This window comes from Myripristis murdjan, chromosome 22, assembly GCF_902150065.1.
Source record: "Myripristis murdjan chromosome 22, fMyrMur1.1, whole genome shotgun sequence".
Classification (NCBI taxonomy): domain Eukaryota; kingdom Metazoa; phylum Chordata; class Actinopteri; order Holocentriformes; family Holocentridae; genus Myripristis; species Myripristis murdjan.
This window is the reverse complement of record NC_044001.1, coordinates 28556120-28579862: the sequence shown is the minus strand read 5'-3', so window position 1 is coordinate 28579862 and position 23743 is coordinate 28556120. Positions and strand designations below refer to the sequence as shown.

The 23743-nt window shown below is 39.6% G+C and overlaps 1 protein-coding gene across 1 annotated transcript in view; it reads right to left on the bottom strand.

Moving 5' to 3' along the window:
• Positions 1–23743, bottom strand: part of nrxn3a (neurexin 3a) — a 445490-nt gene that overhangs the window by 15288 nt on the left and 406459 nt on the right. The window contains exons 23-25 of the mRNA XM_030044763.1: positions 21598–21899; positions 5041–5058; positions 942–1023 (exon numbers count right to left, since the gene is read on the bottom strand). Of these exons, the coding sequence (XP_029900623.1) occupies positions 942–1023; positions 5041–5058; positions 21598–21899 (402 nt within the window). The remainder of the gene's footprint in view (positions 1–941; positions 1024–5040; positions 5059–21597; positions 21900–23743) is intronic.

Sequence of the window (23743 nt, the reverse complement as noted above, 5' to 3'; positions counted from 1 at the left end):
GGCTTGAGCACAAAATTCAAGTACAACTGCCGCTTTTCAGCTTGTTTCATGACTAGCTTTAGCTTCCTACAGAGACATGATAGCCAATGGGCTGTTGCCACGATACGGTTATTCCCAAATTCTCTCAAAAACCCGAAAAATTGATTATTTGAAACTCTATGTTGTGACAACGTTCTAATTTCTTAATATTTAGATAGAAAAGAGACAGAATAACAAGTCCACCTAGAAGCAAAAGTATAAAAAAACAAAACAAAAATTTGTACACAGAAATTCGATGATATCTGTTCTCTATTACATGTATCAACAAAGCAAGCCTCAAAAGATGGAAAAACACAAATGAGAAAAAAAAAATAGAAAGAAAAAATAATAATACTTCAATTTACTCTAGATAGCACGCTGTGTTTTTGCTGGAAAACAAATCTTAAAAAAGAGAACTGTCAAAATGTATCGTGTCAAAATGCAAATCAGTGGAGCACCACATGGCAGGGGCACTGGACTCAAACATGGTGTGATACATTTTGAAGCATCAGTGTGGAGAACATGGCTCGCCATCATACTAATTTTGCACATTTGTAATGATGCCCTAATTTTTCTGTAAAGCCGGCAAAATTAGTATGTGTGTTGGTTCCCATGTTAACCACTCCAGAAGACCCCATGGGCAAGTGTAGCTCATTACACTGATGGGCTTCTGCGTTACTGTTGTTGTGATATACTGCATGAATCTATTATGTGACTTATTTACCATTTACATTAAGCTATCATGTATCTGTCTGCATGTTGTAGTGTAGAACTTTCCCCGGTTAGGGGAGTAGGACCTGGCTGTCTTATGCAGTTACACTTTCTGTAGCCATGGGGGTGTGATGCTTTGAGGATACCTCAAATCCAGATGCAGATGAGTGAGAGCACAAGAAAGCAAGCAAAAGCAAACTAACCTAGCCCACCTGCATGGCCTGTTTCGCACTCCTCCAGGTCCTCGTCATCACTCGAACACTCAGCAGACGACCCGATGTCATCCGTTGTGTGCTTCACAGGTGGAATGGGAGACATCAGAAGTCATAGCAAAGAACCGGAGACACCCGAACACATACAGACACCGACAAAAAAATCAAACACAAGACAGACAAAGCAAAGAGAAAACGTACAAAAGTTAGTTCTTAAAATTCCAATAGTAATAGTAAATACAGCCGCAGGTGGTGATTCTGGGGATCAAGCCAACAGAGACCATTAGAAGTTGAAAGGTTCATTAAAAATAACTTTAAGAGTATGTTTCAGGTACTGCTGTGGACACAACCTGCTAGTTTTGTAATGACTGGACAAGCAACTTCTGATTTATCATCTGATTTGTGTTATGCCACGATATTTTTTTTTTTTTTGCATATATAGCACCCCCTAGTGGTCAATTTGAATGAACTGTTCAGGGTATGTTTTGAGGTACTTAGGTGGGCATATCCTGTGAGTTTCGTGGTGATAGGACAAACAATTTTTGATTGGTAGTCTGATTTGTGTAATGCCACACCCATTTTTTGCATTTATAGCACCACCTGGTGGTTGATTTCGATGAAACTTTCAGGGTGTGTTTCAGGCACTTATACATATTCTACTAGTTTTGTGATGATTGGCCCAATAGTTTTTTTTTTTTTTTTGACTTTTGTCTATTTATGTGCTTAGCCACACCCTTCTGAAGCTCATTGGTCAATGAAATGAAATGGTCTTGAAAACTACTTAAGATATTAACAAATCTTATGCATCTTTTACTAAACTAATCTGCAATTTGCAGAGTGAGGACTGTAAATTTTGTGTAAATTAGACTTATGACATGGGAGTTATACATTTTTAAAGTTCAGAATTTTGACTTTTAATTATAACGGCTCCATAAGGCCAACTGGGGTCAAATTTCTTGGGCAGCATTTGCACACAACTTACAACTTGCAAAATTTGATGTGTCTACCATTTACCATGTCATGGGACTTTGCAAAAACATTTCTGTAGAAGGAAAATAATAATATAATTTAATATAATTTTTGGAATTTCCCCTTGTGGTTGGAATTTCCCCTTGTGGGATTAATAAAGTGTACTTAATCTTAATCTTAATCTTAATCTTAATAATACAAAATTTAAGCAAAAAAAAAAAAAAAAAAAGCCTTACTAATGATTACATTTTCTATTGTTAATTATAAATAAGTATAAATTAGCAGAAAATAGAAATAGAAGTACAATTACCTCAAATTTGTTCTTAAGTACTTGAGTAAGTGAACTTTTTGTATCCCCAGCAGTTACGGTACTGGATTTAAAAGTTACCAGCCATTCTGAATTTCCAGCAGCCAAAACAGAGTGACATAGGCATTTTGTTAGACATGGCTTTAGCACAGTCTGAGACTGAAATGCTGCCCCACTACCAAATTTGAAAAATAGGACTGGGAACTGCACAACATTTTTTTAACATATAAGGACAGGTCTCTTGTAATAACTAACTAACTAACTAACTAACTAACTAAATAACTAATAAATAAATAAATAAATAAAAATTTGCACTGTGTAACTTTAAAATTCAGTTAACATAATAGATTTCATGCACAACATATTAAAAGTTGATCATTACCATAACTTGTTTTTTTTAACGTCATAAGTATTACATTAATGGGAGTTATTAGCAGGAAGCTTGAATATTTCGCCTTTATTATTCAGTCTTGTAAGTATTGGGGAAAAAAGTATATATATTTTTTTTAGTCGTCTTATCACATAATTAGAACATTACTGGGATGAGTAACATTAACATGAAGGTTGAAATTTCCAGTTTTCAAAAATGTAATAACTAAACTGCCTGCTAATTAACAGTCCAAATGCTGGGTGGGTCTTCAGCATTAAAACCGCTTTGCTTGTGTTCCAGGCTGTGCACATCATTGCACAAACCAAAACTCATTATTTCCCACAACGGATGCGTTATGCAATATTTTTGATTTGGGCAGCTAACTCTATGTCTTTTATTCTTTACTCTGAAAGAAGATAATTGAAAAACTTTGCTCTGTTCTTCAAAAGGCTTTATTTCAAACCCCCTCATAATATTTCCCCTCAGCTGACATCTTTTTTTTCATGGTCGTTAACTCCGTCCAATCTTTCACCCCTGCCACCTTCATCTCCCGCCTTCAATCGTTTTGCACGGATTTTCATTACTATAGATCATAGGTGCTGAATGGGTGGGGGGGGTTGGGTGTGGGGGGGTCAGCCTGAGCAGGGAATGATCATTGACAATCTATGTCCCCCCGTCAGGCCACAGCACTGATTTATCCTTCCTGGCTCGGGCCTGGGCACTGAGGCGTGCTCGTTTTTCAACCTGCGTGCTTGGCATGCCTTTATTAAGAGCAGATTAGCAGGAGGGTGGGGGTAAAATAAACGTTGTCATACAGCAGCTTTATGAAATTATAAATATCGCAGGCAGTAATGGAGTCCTCAGACCTGGGAGAGATGAACGGCACAGTGAATATAAGCAGGCCTGACAGGGGAGATAAAACACCCCCTGGACCTGGCACCACGGTGCACAGGGCTTAGGACTTGGCCGGCGAAGATTCATGGTTTGCTGATGTAAAAAGTATTCAAATTGGACTCAGATGAGTAAGCGGTCAGCATGTGCATCCATACAGGAATATTGCCAAGTATTGGCCTTTAGTAAATATGGAATTATTTACTGAATTTAGTCAGGAAAATGACTGAGCTAAGAGACCACAGATCTAAAAGGCAAAAAGGAAAGTAATTGGTCAGTTCAGGGTAAATGTGAAATTATCTCTGAGCTGAGTTAATGTTATAACCCACCTTGAGGCTCAACTGCTCTGGTGTCTTTCCCCGTGTGTAAGGATATGCCTTTAAAAGGCACTAACCTAAAATCGATAGAATCTGTTTGGGTAAAATTTCATCTCTTATCTGGAGATTAAATGAATCTATCCATGGTTTTGTGGGCTGGTCTATTTTTGTACTCGCATCACAACATTCACTTATGAACACACACACACACACACACACACACACACACACACACACACAAGAAGTGAGTGAATTTTCACAGGCATGCTGCATACATTCCCGTGCCAAATGGGTGCTCACATGCAAAACCCATACACACACAATTATTCTAACATTTACTGTAGTATCCCATGCGTAACCACTGTTAATAGGAACAGGGAGAATGGGCGGTTTAATCTGGTCTGTAACAATAGCACAATACTTCTCCCCAGCATAGATATCCTCAAGAACCATCTCAGAGCCAGAGCCTTAATCCTTTCACTCAATCAGACTCATGTCTGACAGCAAAAGGGTGGGGGTGGGGTGGGTGGGGGTGCTTCATATTGAGTCCCTTGCCTAAGATTAGCCCTATTCGCGATATGTTTCATCATGTCTTAGGCACTGTAAATGACATGCAGTGTTGCCCTGATAAGAAAATCCACACAAATCCTTTCAATCCATTCCTGTCTCAGGGAAATTAGGTATTGCTTGTCACGCAAACATTCCCTGATGTAAGGAATTACACCATTATTGATTTTGATTTGCTATTTCGCCCAAAGCAGGTAGAAAACTCTCTGCGGCAATCACAACAGTTGTCTTGGCACCAGAACTTCTGATACTCCTTGACACCTGTCTTTCACTAAGCACACTCCAGTTTGTCTGGATGGTTGCACAGCATACTGTGTGTCATCTGTGGGAAAATAAATCCCACTGGGTTTCTTACGTGGTAATAAAAGGAGCTTGAACTTTCCAAGGTTTCCTGTTAATTTTTCATGATTTCATGGCTTCCTGAGCAATTAATTGCATTTGATGCTGAATCAGTCTATAAATATCTGTGCTGTTTAAGTGTACATCGCTGTTTCCCCTAGAATTTTGTCGCTGTCTGGATGAAAACGCCTCTGCAACAGCATTGTTGTTACCATTACTACAATTCTAATAATTATTGTTGTTATTACTATTATTATTATTGCTTTTGTTGCTATCATATTAGTATTGTTGTTATTTCTATTATCACCATTAGTATTACTATACAGCTGTATGTTGAACTTGTACTGTACTATTTTTCTGCAATGTCCTCTTTCCCTCTCTCAAGCCTTCTGGTGGATGCAGATGGCCGCCCACCCAGAGCCGGGTTCTGCTCGAGGTTTTTTACTCTGTCTAAAGTTTTTTTTCCCTTGCCACTGTCACCTTGTGGTCTTGGGGAGATTTTGGCTCACGGAATTGGCCAATATCTATTGGGTCTCCATAAAAATACTTTTAGATAACTTCTGTTGTAATCTGATGCTATACAGATAAAATTGAATTGAACTGAATTTACCCTGGAATTCCAAAAGTCTCCACTCAAAACAATGCTAAAAAAAATCTTTAGCAGCTCCTTAAAGGACACCATCAGTGTCATTTTATTTATTTTTCTCCTATCCCCATCAAAGGTGCACTATGAAGGTTTGACAAATTTTTGTTTATTCGCTATGCATGCATTTTTTATTCATAAATTTAACAAGTTAAAAGAAAAATATAATTTTTGAGGACTTTAAACCAAACAGAAGGATGTTTTCTTGAAAAGTAACTGTATGTAAACCAAAAAACTCACTGTTTTGCTTAAATTTTACTTAATTTTAGTCAACTAGGCTGTGCTACATTTTTTCACTTTATGTCAAATACATATGAGCGAGTTAACCCAACTCAACACGCTACTCTTTTTTCCTTACTCACAGTCAAAAGCATTTTACTAAGTTTAACCAACTCAAAATATGCAGAGGTTGACCTAACTCCTAACAAATGCTTGGAAAATGTTGCCTCATTTTTTTTTTTTTTTAAGTTTTATCAAAGTAACATTTATAGAGTTTACCTTTGAACTTTTTTGATTCCTTAGAGTTTGAAATTTATCTCTCAAAATTACACATTTCACCTTTAATAACCATGGAAAGTCTAAACTTTGTATCTGTATCCACCAATGTATTTTTCCTAAAATGACTGAAATGGCCTGTTCTTGCATTCAGAATTAAATGAGAGTTTTGTATCTTCTCTGCTATTAGATGGCTGTTACAGTGCATAGTAATGAAAAAAATGAAAATGGGAGAAGAACTCTGCCACACAGTTGGCTAATACTTGCTTGATGATGAAAACAATGGATAAGTTGGCCTTCTCATTTGCAACAGATATTTTGGTTTGTGCTGATTATGAAACTTGGTAGGTGTCATATTCATCAAATAAACTGAAAGCGGTGAGATTAAAACATCATGTTAAAAATAATAAATGTCAAGTGAATAAATCCTTTGGAAACCTGAGCACAATCATTTGATTTCATTCACATAATATGGGAAAAACCAATTAGTAAAATTAACTGAATAAATAAATGAATAAATTACCAAACCATTTGCAAAAAACTACTTTTTATTTTAAACAAACACTATTTATTTAAAATACAATTAAAAACTATTTAATTAAAATTCTATATTTAAAAGTCAGTTAAAAGATCAGTGATGCTGGATTGACAGATTTGTTGTAAATATTGGACAAAAATACTGAAGTGTCCATTCCTCGCCATCATGAACTCATACAATTTAAAGTTTCTTTCTTTCTTCTTTCTTTTTTCTTTTTCTTTTGAACATGAACAAATAAATAAACATAGAAGAAAATAAAGACATGAACAAAAAGTAAACAGAAAAAGCAAACAACAACCAAAGAGCCAAATAAATTTAAGTTTTAAGTTTCAAATAAGTTTTGCATCCTGGTCTTGCCCTCAGCTTGACATCTATTGGATAATGGTATTTAACACCATCAGGGAGGTTCTTAGTGTGGCATTTTGCTCGCTTAAAGCTGTATTTGGTACAGCAGATGAGACTTTGGGTTGAAATGCCAACCAGTCTGCTCTTTTCTATTTTTGTCTATTTGTATTATGGACCAGCAGCTAGCCATGCAGTCTGCCTTTACAAACATTAGTGAAAGAACCGAACGTTCTAAAGAGCTCACTGAGTTCCAGCATGCTGCTGTAATAGTCATGTAACAGGATGCCACCACTGCAACAAGTCAGCTGGTGAAGTTTCTTCCCTCCTTGATATTCCACCATCAGCTGGAAGTGGGATTATTGCAAAGTGGAAGTGTTTAGGAACCACAGCAACTCAGCCACCAGGGGGCAGCACCACGTAAAGTCACAGCGGGGTCACCGAGCGCTGAGGCTCATAGTGCGTAAAAGTGACCAATGCTCTGCTGACTCAGTAACTGCAGAGCAGTTTCCAGAAGACTACTGTGCCTTTTCTTTGGTCTCTTCTCTCTTTCCTTTTATTCTTTTCATTTTTGGAAACCAGATTTCTTTTTTGGCAGCATGATTACTCCCTCCTCACAACTACTGTCTGTTAGCAGGCACCGACGACTGCGCTCAGGCAGGACTAAACAATTTCATAATTGCTATTTTCTTTTACTGCCAAAGACAAGTAAAGACAATTTGTTAGTTTTATTACATTATATTTTGAATAAAATATACTATTAATGATAATGGCTTAACACTTTAATATTGATTTTTTTAGACCTATTTTTAACCTATCATCCTAATTTTTCCCCTTCATATGGCGCCTTTTCTCTGGAGCAGTGGAAACGTGTTCTGTGGAGTGACCAATCACGCTTCTCTATGTGGCAGTCTGATGGACGAGTCTGGGTTTAGTGAATACCAGGAGAACGTTCCCTGTCTGACTGCATTGTACCGACTGTGCAGTTTGCTGGAGGAGGGATAACACTATGGGCTGGTGTTTCTGGTCTCGGCCTCGGCCCCTCAGTTCCACTGAAGGGAAATCTAAATGCTTCAGCTCACCAAGACATTTTTTACAATTCTCTGCTTCCAGCTTTGTGGGACCAGTTTGGGGAAGGCCCTTTTCTGTCCCAGCATGACTGAGCCCCAGTGCACAAAGCAGCTCCATAAAGGCATGGCTGGCTGAGTTTGGTGTGGAAGAACTTTACTAGCCTGCACAGAGCCCCGACCTCAACCCCATCCAACACCCTTGTGATGAACTAGAACAGAGATTGTGAGCCGGGCCCTCTGGTCCAACATCAGTGTCTGACCTCACAAATGCTCTTCTGGATGAACGGGCAAAAATTCCCACAGACACACTCCAAAATCTGGTAGAAAGCCTTCCAGAAGAGTGGAAGCTGTTGTAGCTGCAAAGGGGGATCAACTCCATATTAATGCCTATGGATTTAGAATGGGAGGTCAGAAAAGCTCCTGTAGGTGGAATGTGTAGGTGGCCCAGTACTTCTGTCCATATAGTGTATGTGTGGGCCTATACATTGGAGTAATGTAGAGGTATGGCTGTGAAAATGTGCACTTGTATTCGTAAAATGTTGTGTTGTGAACAAATCGGCTGCCGAGGTGCATTCTGGGAGGGTGGACCTTTGGGGGTCCACAGATGCCACATAACACACATTACCATTTCACAAATCCTAACGTCAGCCTTCTATAATAATGCCTGGAAAAAAGTGCTAAAGCAAACACACATCCACGTACACAAACACAAAAAGATCCATGTAAAAAATGACTGGTCCCACTATGACCATGGATGGGCGATGTTTTTTCAGCCTTCTCATCTGTCTTAGCCATACCCTCCGGCCCCCTGTACCTATGCAAATGGGCCTAATCAATGTGCGATATTTACCGCGGCTGGGCGGCTCGCTAACTGACAGCCGCTGCTTGCCATGCCAGAGAATATTAGCATCCCACTGAGTAAAGGTAGACAGAGGGCAGGCTGAGAGACGGAACTGAGACAGATAGAGGGAGGGAGGGGTGGCAAGGCAGAAAGAGGCTGGCATCTCAATTAGGGGGGAATCGTTAAAGCGCTCTGGCAACTCTCAGGGAGACAATGTGGTGCACATAAGAGACCAGGGAATGCTTTGCACACTGAGTTGTAGCTAGGTAATTTTCAGGTAGATTTTTACTATGCTAGAGACTTGTGGTCCAACAAAAGGTGGAACAAAGCACAGCGAGATGTCAGCTTTGGGTTGAAACTTCTTTCATGCCTCAGGGCTAGCTTTGTACTTGTGATTGGAGTCCCACTGTTAGCTGTCCAGCAGAAAGATCTATTTTGCAAAGACAATGAAAAAATCATTGGTCACTGTCATGCTCATATAGCAAGTTTCATACGGCTGTTTGAAATATGATGGGGGGAAGTTTGCATCGACTTTGATTGACTTTGGGTGATCATGAGGAAACTGTTCTGTTGAGGATTTTAGTCACGGATGAGTCCAACAGCACAAACTTGCCCACTCGTACATGCATAATTCAACCCTGCGTATTGTGTACCGAGGGAGGAAGCATGTACAGATGCACAAGGACAAAGCGTGCATCTGTACATGCTTGTGTGCATACATGCACATGCACATATGTGTGTATGTGCATGTTTGTGTGCACGGTTGTGCTGGTTCTCCTTGGAGTAATATCTGATATGCACATGTTTTGACAGTCAAAGGTGCTGGTGTGTGTCTCCTTGTTGTGCTCAGCTGGGGACTGCTACACAGAATTAGTGAGGTGGAAAATTAAAAAATGCATTCAGAAAGACATCCTCAGCCATCAAATGACTAGTCAAAAGTTCAAGACTGGGCTAAGTAAACAGGCCAAATAGACATTCTCAATTGACCGGTATCTTTAGAGGACCGTAGCAGTGACTTTGCTTGTTTAGCATAATATCTACAAAATGTCTATACTTCATGTTTCTGCTAATCTTTTCTCAAAGCAAACAGTCGTATTTTACAACTCTGATATCATTTCTCCTGCCTTTTATCCAGCCGTTGGTTTCCATTCATTCCACTATGATATGAAAATGAACTTTCAGAGACTTCAAACTGTCTTCACCCCAGTATTCCATCACCGTAATAAAGTCCTCCACCTTAGGTTTCCTAAAAGTAGCAGCACTGTTGTGTTTTGATGACTTCAAATTAGGTGGAGTGAAACGGTCTCTCCACCGGGGAAAATAGTCCGTATTATGTTTGCTTTACATTCAGAATTTCCGAGATTAAAGTTTTTTTTTTTTTTTCCCCTACAATGACCCTAACATGCCATCATAGTAGACACGTCAAAACGCTAGACAGCCCCCCACCCCACCACCCCGCCCCCCACACACATGCACACACACACACACACGCAGAAGGAAATCACAACACTGTAGTTTTGCGTAGCTGTGAAGCAAAACCATTTCCTCTGACTGAACAGTTCTATTCCAGTTGAGCTCAGCTTGAATGCAGATGGCCAATACATCACCTTGTCGCCAGCGTACCGAGCTCGGGGGCATACATCATGTAGATGTACTGTACAGCCCAATCGCCTGTGGCCTGATTTATGGTGGAAATGGTGGCGTGCTCATTTATTCTGGCACCTACACAGCCTCAGGTCTTAATCGATTACATGGAAGACCCTAGAAAAATGCTGACACTTGCCGAAACTTCCCTGGATTTCTGAACTTCCCCTCTGTCATGTTTCTTACACCTGGCTGAGACTGAAAGAGGAAAAAAGTTCATTTGATTTGTGGATGTACAAACTTGGTGGCAATTGAGACGGAGATGTCTAGCCCAAGGCTTTTCATGCTCCTGAAAAAAGCATTGATAAGGTTACATTTGGATAGATGAGTAAAACATGGAAACTGCAAAGATGTGATATACCAAATGACAGGCACGGTTATTTTACATTCCCTTTGCTCCCATCACTGTTAGCAATGAGACAGAAACCAATCAGCACTGAGGACTAGTGTCCGGTTGCATGCAGCAATGTTGTTTTTCTCCTTAAGATTTCTACATTCCTTGTTTATAATGTTTATATTGCTCTTTGGTACTTATTATCTGCATATACTGTTTATAGTGTAAATTATGCTTCATATCTTGCTATCCACTTTGCTGCTGTAATACGTGAAATTTCCCCACCGTAGGACTAATAAAGGAATATCTTATCTTATCTTATCTTATTTCACTTAAGGTTCTATTTTATTGGTGGTAGTGGTAGTAGTAGTAGTTGTAGTAGTGGTATGTTAGTAGCAGTAGCAGTAGAAGTAGTAGGAGTAGTGGTAGAAGCAGTTGTAGTAGTAGTAGTGGTAGTAGTAGTAATACTGTTGTTGTTATCTGTATTTTAGTGAAGAATTTTCTGTCACATTATGCCTCAAAGTTATTTGAGAGGTTTTTCCACCCTAGGGAGAATCATCGGGATAACACTGAATATTGTCTTGCAAAGGATTTTCTTCATTTTCATGAATAAGATCACATTTATATTCTGGCTGCTGATGCAAAATCCTGCCCATCGGCAGTTTGGAACCAAAACCACAGCTATCTGTACAGTGGCCTTCCAAAGCTCACACTGGTCAAATCGTGGTAGTGAGTGCAGGATATCTGCCTTGCCTGCACCGTAGATGACAGCGCTGCTCCACCTTTCCACTATTCATATGCATCATCAGGCTCTCCCTTCTCTCTTTCTCTCTCTCGCTCGCTCTCCTTTCTTCCTATGGATCGATTATCAGAGTGGTGTTAGTTTGCTTTCATATGTTTTGGCCTCAATCACCCTTGCAACATAATGCACAAGGCGGAAGGGTGTCCCCTTTCAACAGTCTCCTTCAAACAACTAACCCCCCCTTCACCACACACACACACATGCACGCACGCACACACGCATGAACACACACACAAACACATGCACATACTCACTTAAAAGCAAAAATCTGCCAGCATTCCAGCCTGAACTTTTAGTCCACAGTAAAATTACAGCCAGTTATTGCATTAAAACCTGTCACAACAATCTGAAATATAAAGTTTTAGTTAATAATATGGATTTTACATGACATATTTCTGGGTTACTGATAACAGTAGCCCAAATATATGCATATAAATTTGTACTGATAACATTATTACTATTATTATTGCTATTGTCATTGCTATTGCCCCCCCCCTCCTCATTGTAAAATATAATTAATATTACATTAATTTTTTTCTATTTATTATTTAATGCAATACTAAGTAAATATGTGCTCTTGTTCATTCAGATAACAAACTATAGTTGCTTTTGGTTTGCTTTCATCTTCTCTACTCTTGACTCCCATCATTCATTCTGATTTTTTTTCCACTTTCCATTCAGCTCACAACCCTCACCACTCCGTCTTTCCTGTGTCTTGCTAATAAAGCAGACATGGTTCTTAATATAATTCCTACCACTGCATTTGCATTTCACAGGCCATGTGAAAAGGGTCCATTTAGAAAAATAGTGATGTATGATTTGGAATAATTATCTCTGCCAATATACAGTCTCAGTCACTCTAAGGTGCATGTGCACAGCGAGGTCATGAAGTCACTGTAAGGAAACTTTAAAACAAGGAAAGCAATGGTTGGTACAGAAAATGGGTAGTGTGTCAGATAAAGATGGAAGTCCTGCTGAATCCAACCACCCACTTTATAATAATCCAAAGTCAGAGGTGATTCCAACATTTACAAATGACTAAACTTCAGAAATTATTTTTTTTGAATGCCTGAACCACACAATTATACACAGCCGCAGCTGAAAGCATGCAACCGAATAATAAGTTAAAATACACATATTTAATTTGTAGCGGCTGTTTGTTTGGAATAGAAAATGAGCATGCCATTGCAGCCAAACAAAACTCATGCAAACTATTTCATATCTGCCAGGCATAATAGAGGAAAACAACATACTGTACATCAAATTCATAATCAATCAAGGAAAACAGCAAAACAAACAAACAAACAAAAAAAACTACTACCGAAAGAAATGCATTTCCAGTCCATATGTATAAATATATAAACATGGTGCAAAAGATGATTAGCAAAATATTACTGGTAGATGGGTGACAAATAAATCAATTACATAATAAAATAATAAATATAATACATAATAAATAAATAACATGAAATTTTCCAGAAAAAAAGAAAATTATATTACATAAATTACAGATATTATTAAAGAATCAACTCTAATCTAATATCATACATGTCAGATTTCATGTGTTGTATTCAGGTGTGACATTTGAGAGATTGGTGAGATTAAAACATCATGTCACCTTTTTTTTATGCCGTAGTATTTTCTAGTGAATTAAATCAAAGTGAAAGTGAACTTTTCCTCATTTTGCTGTGGATCCCCGGAAGCAGATCATTTTCAAAACCGCTGTCCTAACCGAAACCTAATCCTAATTCTAGCATTAATTCAAACCCAAAAACCTGCTGAACTCACGCCCTTGTAAAACTCAGGATTTCTGTCATCTTCCACACTCCAGCGGACATTTGGTCCCCGTGAGAACATAAAATACAAGAAAACACACACCTCCACACACACTCAGTACAGTCAGGTACAACTGTTACAGTGTGTCAACATTTGGGCTTGTGGGAATTTGGCTCATGATTCACCATCCTTAATGAGGATTACTATAAAATTAGAGCCCAAACTGAGGACAAGGGGATATGGGCTGGGCTTTCCTTAAATCCCTACAGTGCCACTCCACTACTACAAGCAAACCTCCCTCTTCCTCTCCTTGTTTCTCTATTTTCCCACTCCCTCTGCCTTAATTAAGGGCTGAAAAAACACAACAGCGGGACCTTGTTCTCATTCCAACAAAACCGATGGCACAAATGATGCATAAATAGAAAGCTTCCCGTTTCCCTTCCTGCTCAGACACAGCAAAGGCTGTCAATTAAACTGCCTCCAGACTGGAAGAGTCGGCTGGCTGGTCTACCCTGCCTGTTAGTCCAAACAAAGATGTGGAAGTTCCAGTGTGATCAGAGGAGTGTGCGTGGTGTGTGTGTGTGTTGTGTTTGTCCAGACAGGAATGAAAACATGATGGAGAGGTTGTGTGCATGCAAATGAATTGTGTGTGTGAGACATGGCTGTTGAGTGTCTAGTGCCGAAATTCCTCCACTAATTCCCCTGTCTGCATGTCAAATGCATGCAAACACACACACACACACACACACACACACACAAGCACACACTCAGACACTTCTCCTCAAGTTAAAAAAAAAACATACTTCACATTTCTGCGAATCTTTTCCCAAAGAAAGGAGCCATAGTTCAGAACTTCAGTATCATTTTTCTTCCCTTTTATCCAGCTATTGGTTTCCATTCATTCCACTATGATATGAAAATGAACTTTCAGAGACTTCAAACTGTCTTCCTTTCTTCATAAAATCATATGGCCATAAAAAAGTAGAGTCATAAAAAACAGACTTGTGATTAATGCTTTCTGTCATTACTAGGCTGCCTCTCTGATTGATTGGGTGAGAGAGTTATTTATCAGTAATAAGGTGAATGAATGAATGAATAGATTAATGCTGCAGTGGCATGCTGTGCCTTGTTCCTAGATGTGGGGAAAGCAGAAAGTGGTGAGCCGGGTGAGGAGATGGACACATGGAGAGCCACGGATCACGGAAAGAGGGAACGTGTGGGGAAAAGAGACAGAACCTGCAGAGAAAGAGGGAGAGACTGAGCAAATCTAATCAAATCAAAACAAATAAAAAAAAGTCTCTTTTGTGTGTGTTTGTATCTGTTTAAACAGCTAAACAGCTACAATATAGTATTTTCTATTGCCTTAACACAAGCCTGTGTATCTTTTTGCTGACATTCACTGTTAAAGTTTGAGGAGGAGGATTTTTTTTAATGTACCCCAGCTGGTCCTGTCCTCTAACAGCCTGAAGATAATACTAGCAATAATGCTAATAATAATGGTAATAATGCTAGAATTGAAAAATGTCAGTCTAATCATATAATGTTGCAGGACTGTGGTTTACTGTGAGATATAGGTTGCTATAGTTCAACAGGTTATGTTCTGTGGTGTTTGTTTGGAAAATCTTGATCCATGTGCCCTTTTTCCAACTTTGAGGTGTCTGCACAGCCCTGCCTGAACTGCTCACTGTCTCTCTCCATAAGAGAGCAAAGTGCGGACAACACGTGAGCGTGGGCCTGCTTGCATGCACGGCGACGTGAAAACAGATGTTTTGCATGAGATTTGACTGCTATCCATCTGGAACAGAGAGCCGGTTTGACATGCATGACAGGGGTGCTTTGGTTTAGCATTGCATCCTTGCACAATAGCAGGGTCAGATCAGCCCGCCCTCACATGACATCTCCCTCATTCCCTCCCCCGTGTATTTGTATTCAGGGTTATCCCTGCATAAACGTTCACACTTTATAATACACTTTGCATTTGGATATCATTGGATATCATTAATACTCGTTGAGGTGCTTGCAAGTCAATTATAAATATCTATCTATCTATCTATCTATCTATCTATATCTATATATCTTTATCTATATCTATATATATATATATATATATATATATATATATATATATATTATTATTATTATTATTATTATTTTCATTTTTTGATAATACAAGCAGCTAAAGTTTAGGAAAAATCATGGTTAGTCTAGATATCAGTAAGCAAACTGTCTTAGGCAGCAGAGACTAAGTGAGTGGAACAGGAAAGAGCTATTAAGGTACAGTCAGTGTGATTCAACAGCAATTTAGGATCCCAACAAATATATGACAGATGAGTCTCAGCAGCTTCGGATTTCCCAGCCAGCGGTGAAAACAAAGCACCCCGCAAACACATTTCAACAGGGAACCCATTAAATTTTTCAGCTGCAGGAAAACACAGCGGTGCTGGCCATTTCACAGGCACGGCCGGACAAAATGACCTGGCTGCTGGTCAAGATATTAAAGCTGTAACTCTTGGCACAATCTTTGATGCATGTCGTGACTTTGATCCACTGATGTTTGCGTCGCAGTTTAAGCGTTGTGGGCGCTCTGCAGTCCATTTCAACACAATAATGACACTTGCGAAATTTGTCTCTTGTCTCTTATGAAATTTGATGTATCCTCAGTGGCTTCACCCTGCTCAGACTGTGGGTCTTGTACGCTGAATTTCATGTCGTGGTTGTTGGAATGGCTTGATCGCTCAAAGCAAAGCATCCAAAATTCAACCGATTGCTACTGATTCATCACAATTCACAGTACAACAGAAGGCTAACTTCCACTCTCAATAGTTTATTTATTTATTCATTTTTTTCTGTCTTGCGTATGTTGTTTTTCCCTGTTGCTTTTACACTGTGTCCGCACTGTGCGCTGTTAAGCACTGCAATTTCTGTCGGGATCAATAAAATCTAATCTAATCTAAATCATTAAGATGCCATGGATGAAGTGTTTCTTAGTTATAATAGAAACAAGTATGATAATCCCTACTTGAAGGTAGCTCATGCTCTCACGCCAGGATTAGAGAAAAAGGCTTCAAACACTGCGAGTCAGAAGTCAGGCTAACAAGGCGTCAGGAACACTATGACAGTACAAATTTTTTCGGTACATCCGGAAGTACAAAGGTATAAACTGGAGTATAAAACCTGTGCAGTTTCATAGAAAAACATGATGATGATGATGATGATGATGATGACTTTTTGTGCATTTGATACTATTGTACCTGGTAAGATTCCTGTTCCAAAGTCATAGTCACTAATCACTTTATAGTCACACAGATATAGAGGTACTGGATGCTAAATTTTCTCGGTGACCGATAAAGTATCTATCTATCTATCTATCTATCTATCTATCTATCTGTAAGAAAATGACAAACAGAATTTGATTTTCTTCCTTCTCTGTACTGATGTGTTTCCATTGTAATTGCCCATATTTAATATTTATGGTTTGTATCTATATAAGCTGTTCTATTAACCTGAAGAAGGCTATTCACCACAAAGGGACTAAAGTCTACGCACATTTGTACCATCAAAGCATTTCTGACTCCTTGCAAGCCTGACTTCTGATTTGTAGTGTTTGAAGTTATACTATTCTCTCAGGTTGACCTACTGGTATTTCCTTGTTGGTGAAGTCATAAGTTAGGGAAATCTGGTTGCATCACAATACTCCATGTTCCCAAGTAGTACTCACCATTAAAAAGTGGAGGTGATCGGTATTTTCCGATCACCTTGTGTTTACCATCTGAAAGCAGATGTGACTAGTTTTCTTTTCTGGTATTTAGTGGCCAAAAAGGTGAAATATAGTTCTACGTTCACCTGAAAGCTGATGGGAAAGAAGTAGAAAGCACCATCATCGACCATCTTCCGAGAGAAATGTGGATTCAAAATTGCTCTCTGAAGTGTCTCTCTCTTTACTTGCGATCTGGGGGAAATTTGTTGCAACAGACACATGGAAGTGATGACTTTCATCTTATACCATATGTTACTGCAGAGCCAAAAACAAAAAGCTTCACAATATGCCATTGCTGAGGTCACTTTTTCTTTCTTGTTTTTTTTTTTTTTGTTTTTGTTTTTTTTGATATACACTTCATGCTTTATCATCAGTTCCCTGCATGAATCAGTAAATAAATGCCATTCAGCTTGCAAACCTTAACATCAGCTCCGTGCAACCACACCCTAAACAAATAAACTGCTGGGCACACCTGTTTCAATGGCAGACATGGCTGCTGAAAACAAACCTATGCTTGTTTGCATATGAAAATCCCTCACATGCTCGCTTGAGCGTGACAACACTTCACATCTGTCTTCATAAACAGGCTGGAGTGAACAGTCACTTTTCCATTGTCTATGTCCTCATTTACTTAAGGTGGGGGGGTGGGTGGAGGAGTGGGGGGGTGGGGGCTATCTGGGCCACGTGGATATTTGTGGTGGGAAGCAGGCAGAGATGATGAAAGGCTTTGGGCTAATTTCTACATCTAGACCACAGGGTTTCTGAGACGCTCTCTCTCGAGGGAGAAAGGAGCTCTTCTTTCCCAGCTGTTCTTAGGACAGCAGTCTTGCCTGTAAGATACACTGCAGGCCAAACGACAAACTCTGGGGACATTAGCACTACTCCTATTCCAATACAGTTTTTATCATGATCCAAATTCATTTTCATCTGATGATTACTTCATCTCTTCAGAATTAGCAGGAGAATGGGAAGGCAGCCTTTAGTGACCAGAAGGCAGATAAGAAGTGATTGGGTACATATCTAAATAGCAGTCTTTCTTTAAAAAGTGTCCTATGTATTTTAAGATATGAAGCCAAAGGCAAGTCTCCACATGGTGGACAATAAAGATTCATATCTGTGTGGCGTTCCATTGTCACAATTTGGAAATGTTCATATAGCAAATGTAGATGCTGCCTGCTTTACATAAGTAGAGTTGTTTGTATGAGTGGGAATGATAATACTTAAGATTTTTTTCCTGCCATGTGTTGACACATTTTGACAAGTTGTGAGGCCAAGTGGGAGATATCAAAGCTCACAAAAAATCTCATCCTCACCATCTAATGTATGTAATCATCACTAGGGGGCTGACACTAACAGGTTTTCCAGGTCGGCAGCTAATGGCATAATGTGAGCACAGCATAAGCTCATGGACACCAACTGTGTATGCCACACCATGGCATTCACCCTAGCATTAGAACAGAGGATGTATGTGATGCCAGAACTGTAACTGGAAGAAAAAAAAAAGAAGAAGAAAAAAACAGCAAGGAGATCTCCTTTTCCAGACTAAAGGCTATCCTATGTGCTGAGCAAAACTTGTATTGTCGGAACTGTATTGTCGGATGCTTTTAAAATTACAAATTTATTACTATATGATTCAAATATAATATAGTACAGTATATACTATAGTATAATATAGTAATAGAAAATGTACTTTAAAAACTCCAAAGCCTGTCGAGTTTATCTGCTTCTTAATCTCCCTGTATCTGTTTCAGTTTATCATACTGATTATATCAGTGGTCTGGAACCTATGGCTCACAAGCCGTGTCTGGCTCTTTTCCAGAGGACATATGGGTTTTGACAGAAACCATGTTTCATAAAGAGCACACACTAAAATTGCACAATTCAAATTACAACTGAAGGTTTCTCTCTCTCTCTCTCTCTCTCTCTCTCTCTCTCTCACACACACACACACACACACACACACACACACTAAAGGCAAATAGCCCACTGATATAGGAAACAGCAATGGCTGTTTATTTGTTATTTTTTCCAGTGACTGCTCAGTGTTCTGTTGACTTCCTTGTCAGCAGATTTTAAACTCGCCCCAAAAATGCAACACACATGCTGGATCTTTTCACCCACGACTGGAACAAACACGGCCACATTATGGCACAAAAACAAGGGAGCTAGACAGTGAATGACCTGGGGGACCGGCGTATAGTCATCCCAGAAGAGAGAGAAACAGCAGCAGTGATCGAGCAAGCTAGACAGTGAGTGAAGAGAGAGAGCGCAAGCAGCCAAAATGTTTTGCGAAGGGTCTGAATCACTGCAGCCACAACAGGTGGTTTATCATACAAGCATAACTCCCCACAAAAAAATTGTTTAGTAACCTCCTACATAAAAAGCATCTCATTCACTTACTTAGAATAAAAGTTACTGAGTTTTAGAGATAATAATTTTGTTAGATGAGGATTTTTAGGTGAAATTCTAAAGCAGTGCAAAGTTCGTCCTGGACAGCTTAAACTGGAAATTACAAAGAAAAAGTTCACCAACAACTAAAGTCAGTTTCCCTTCTCAAGTCTGCTGACTGACCAATCACAGGAAGGCTCCACAATGTGATCATTTATGATGGTCAAGTTTCAATATTTATTGAGAACCAATCAAATTTGTACTCCATAATGGACGGGATTTAAAATGTAACTACAATATTTCAATGTAACTGGTTACTGTCACTCTGGTCTACCATAACTTAAGGTATGTAACGGGTACATAATGCTGTCATGCCCACACTGGGGAAATAAGGATAACAAAAGCATTGTCTCTTAAACTGAAAATATTTGGGTACCTCATTTATTTGTGTGTTGGTATATTTGTTTCTGTGTTTTTTGCAAACTGCACATGAACTGTTGCTTTTGCTGGAGTGTTAAGTTGCAATTTTATCCTTTCTCTGGTTTTCAAATACACAGAAAGAGTGTTTTTCAAAGAAGTTCTTCTGAGGGCAATTGCAAATTACAGTGGAGTTTACAGAGTCGTCTTGTTAAGGACTAGCTGCCTCCTACAAACTATTTGCTCAAATGGGACAGAGTCATTCAACTAAGTTGCACTAAAATTCATTTTGTTTGCTTATTTCTTGTGTTTTCATGAGAGATGATTTTCAAATCTTTTGCCTTTGTTTTTTTAATTTCACCTCCACAAACTGGCAATTGCATCTATCTTTTCTTAGCATACAGTATTTCATTGCTGTTTATGCCTTACTTATGTGTTTTATTTTCATCTTTGTACAAATCAATAAACTAAACTAACTTTGTAATTGCGACAGTTAACGCAAATTCAAGCAGTCCCTGTTAAATCCGACCAAATCACCAAACTCACTTCCTTGTTTTGATTGTAAACAAGCAGGTGTGTCCAACAGGAACATTTGACATTTACCAACAAAAATTGCTGCTAAAGAGCATGCAGGAAACTCCCTGACGTTCTGCACGAGAGCAAAGAGACGGTAAATGAATGTCATCAACTGACAATTTTCTACCACAAAGCACAAGGGGAGAATAGCTGAAAGACAGATCACCTGACAGAGGCTGCATTACATGTATAGCAAGTGCTGAATGGATCCAGGTGAGTTAGGCTAAATCTGCATGGTTAGAGGTAATGCAATATAAATCACAAAGTGACAGAGGAGTGTGTGAGAAAATGGGTTTGGAATAAAAATCTCAATTGTTTAAAAATGGTGTGAAAGTTTGATTCAAAATATCAAGTTGGATGGGAATGAAATCAGATGGAGAGCGAGAGGGAGAGAGAGAGAGAGAGAGAGAGAGAGAGAGAGAGAGAGAGAGTGTGTGGGTGGGGGGGTTGGGGGGTTGAGTCGGTGGGCGAGAGACATCAATGATTGAGGCAGAGGAGAGAGAGAATAAATGCAAATAAGCTCAAACAGTATCTTGTAAAGAGTACAGTGCTATAGAATGGAGGAAATTAAGATTATTAAGCTTGTAAGGTAAAATGATAATTAAGGTTACTTAGAAAACACAGAGCAGGGCTGTTTTGTTCTCAATGGAACAATCACAACTATTTGCATTTTCAAAATGCATCACTTTTTTCTTTTCTTTTCTTTTCTTTTCCTTCTTTCTTTCTTTCTTTGTTCTTTTTTTTTTTTTTTTTTTTTTCTTTAACAAAAGCTGCAGTGAAATCGAGCATTGTTGGCAGCAACAATCCAAAAAAATGTCTGTGAAACCCTGGAGGGACTGAGTTGTAGTTTCCTCTAATGTCTGGAACATCTATATTAAAGGAATAGTTAAGGTTCATGCTCATTTAGTGGTATTTGCTACTATACCAGTCATTTGCCTGTGGTGAAGGAATACGGGATGCTGTGCCACTGGGTAGTGACACAGCAGGCGCTCTAAGAGAGAAAGTAGTTCTGCTAATTTGGAAGTATGAGGGTTGCTCAAAATGTTGTTTGCTGGGACGGGTACACTTCATGCATGCTGGAGAAGAACACTCCCAGTGAAACTCTTGTTCTCAGGTCAGACTTGGTCAATGTATTACACCTTGCATCATTATAAACACTGTATACCCATGTTATTCCTCACTGTGATTATTTTCTAACTTCTGAAGTGCTGCATATGATATTTCTTATTCATATGGTGATCGAGTGATTTGGTTATTCAGTCTGTACCTGTACAGTGGAGGAGGAGCGATGTTTTCGGGTGGTGGTGGTGGACATCGTGGTGGTGGTCTCGATGAAGGTGGTGGACATCTCCGGAGGCATTGCGGTGGTTCTGGCTGAGCCTGCTACACTGGGCACGTCACCCACCAACCTCACACTGCCGTTGATCTTGATGTTAGGGTTGCCCTCGGCAGCCATGTTCAAGACCTTGAGGCCATTGTAGTACAGGCCAGACAGCTGACCCTGAAACGGCCGGCCACGGTTACTACCTCCAATGGCGACTGTTGCTTGGGTGTTGAATATCGTTAGCTGCCGGCCTGGAGGAGAGATCCAGATGAAAGTCATTTCCATTAATCAAAAGTTATAGTTATAAAGCTGTACTCAGCTTTTTCACATTGGCAGCCCTCAGCAAGAATGAAAGGCAAGCATTTTAAATAACAGCTGGGCCAGTCTGTGATGCTTTATACCAAAGGGTCAAGAGAGGCAAATGATCTGTTGATCTGTTTCCCTTGCACATTGTTTAAACTTCTAAATTTCCTAATTCCACAACCTTATTTTTCTCTGTGAGTCTGTGTGTATGTGAGACTTTAATGATCAAATATCCACCCAGTGTTCTCAAAGGTGGTGGATTGAGGAAGAGAGAGGGACTCTAAACAGGTCACGGTGGTACCATGGGAGCACAGAGCTTAACACACAAAGGGTTCTAGCTCCTGGCTGCGGGGTTGGTGTCCCTTTCTGCCCTCAGTGTTGGCTGTAAGGCAACACAGCTTCCCAGGCTGTGCTTGTGGTTGGGACTGTGGAAAGGGTGAGGGTTGGGAAATGCTGCTTTGCGGCCAACTTTTCAGGCAAGAAAGTGCCGTGAGTGGTTGGAGTCTGCTTAGATAGGGAAATCATTGGAAAGGTCAGTGTGCTGCTGCCTGATATCTTGGAATATAGTTGTTGGTTGAGGCAGAGGAGAGATGGAGGGAAAGGTCAAACATTTTTTTACCCACCTCCTGAAACAGGCCCTTTGGGATCCAGCTACATCCCTATTCTTCAGTTAAAGGATAAGGGTTATCATTTCAGAAAGGCCATAGAGATAACTGTGGAATGTATATAAGTGTAGTGCTAAGAGAAACAATTTATAGCAGTCAGATCTGATGATTTGCAATGTATCGTATCTTCCATAGTTTCCATCCATCTTTCAAGAGAACTTTGTGTTTCAGGAATGGCAGCAAGAACATCCACAAGAGAAATGGTTCGCATTGGGCGAGTTGTTAATTTCTTGTTAAGTGTAATTAAGCGTCAGTTAAATTCCATGCTGTCTGGAGACAATAGCAAAGAAATACACTCGTTGAATTTCTAAAACAGAAACTAGTGGACGTATGGACAATCATGCACCCCTCTGAGAGGTGGCTGAAGACAGAAATGCCACAGTGTGCAAAGCCACATTTGAACTGCTGTGGAAGAGTACAGAATGATTCACCAGGTCCTTGCTAGACTGGTGTCATTATTTATTCTAAGACTGTCCTCCAGCAAACGACCCCATAGGCTGTTTGAACAGCAGCTTACTATGGCTTATGGCTATGTTTTAAAGTTAAGCAACCCCTTGTGGTCCTGTAAATAACAACAACGTGTTGTTAATAAGGGAGCGGCGAGGTCTGCAGGAGCAGGCAGGTGGGGTGGCAGATGGGTGAATCAACAGGACATGCACTCAGTTGACCTGAGATTAATTCCTGTGTCAAGTGAGCACAGTGTTTGTTTTTACCTGGTTAACATTCGTGACCTAATATTAGCACACTTTCTACTGTTTCCTCACCGTAACCATGACCTTTTTCCTAACCTTAACCATAACTGTTTCCGTAAACTTAAGCAAGGAATTTTAGTGGCTAACGAGCTACCTAATTTCCATTAGCTGACACTGTAGCAAGCGTGCAACTACTTCAGGAAACTCGCGCGTGCATCTAGACAAATCCAAGTCCAAGCAAAGCCAGTTTGACTGTAACGTGTTTGCTAATGTAAGCTTACTAGCTAACATTGCTAGCTAGCATTTCCTGGCCTTAACCTTCGCCACAACCTAACCCCAACCTTAAACTCACCTTAACCAAGAATTTTAGCTAATGTTAACTCATGAGCTAATGTTAGGAGTAAGGAGCTAATGTTCATGCATGCACGTTCACTT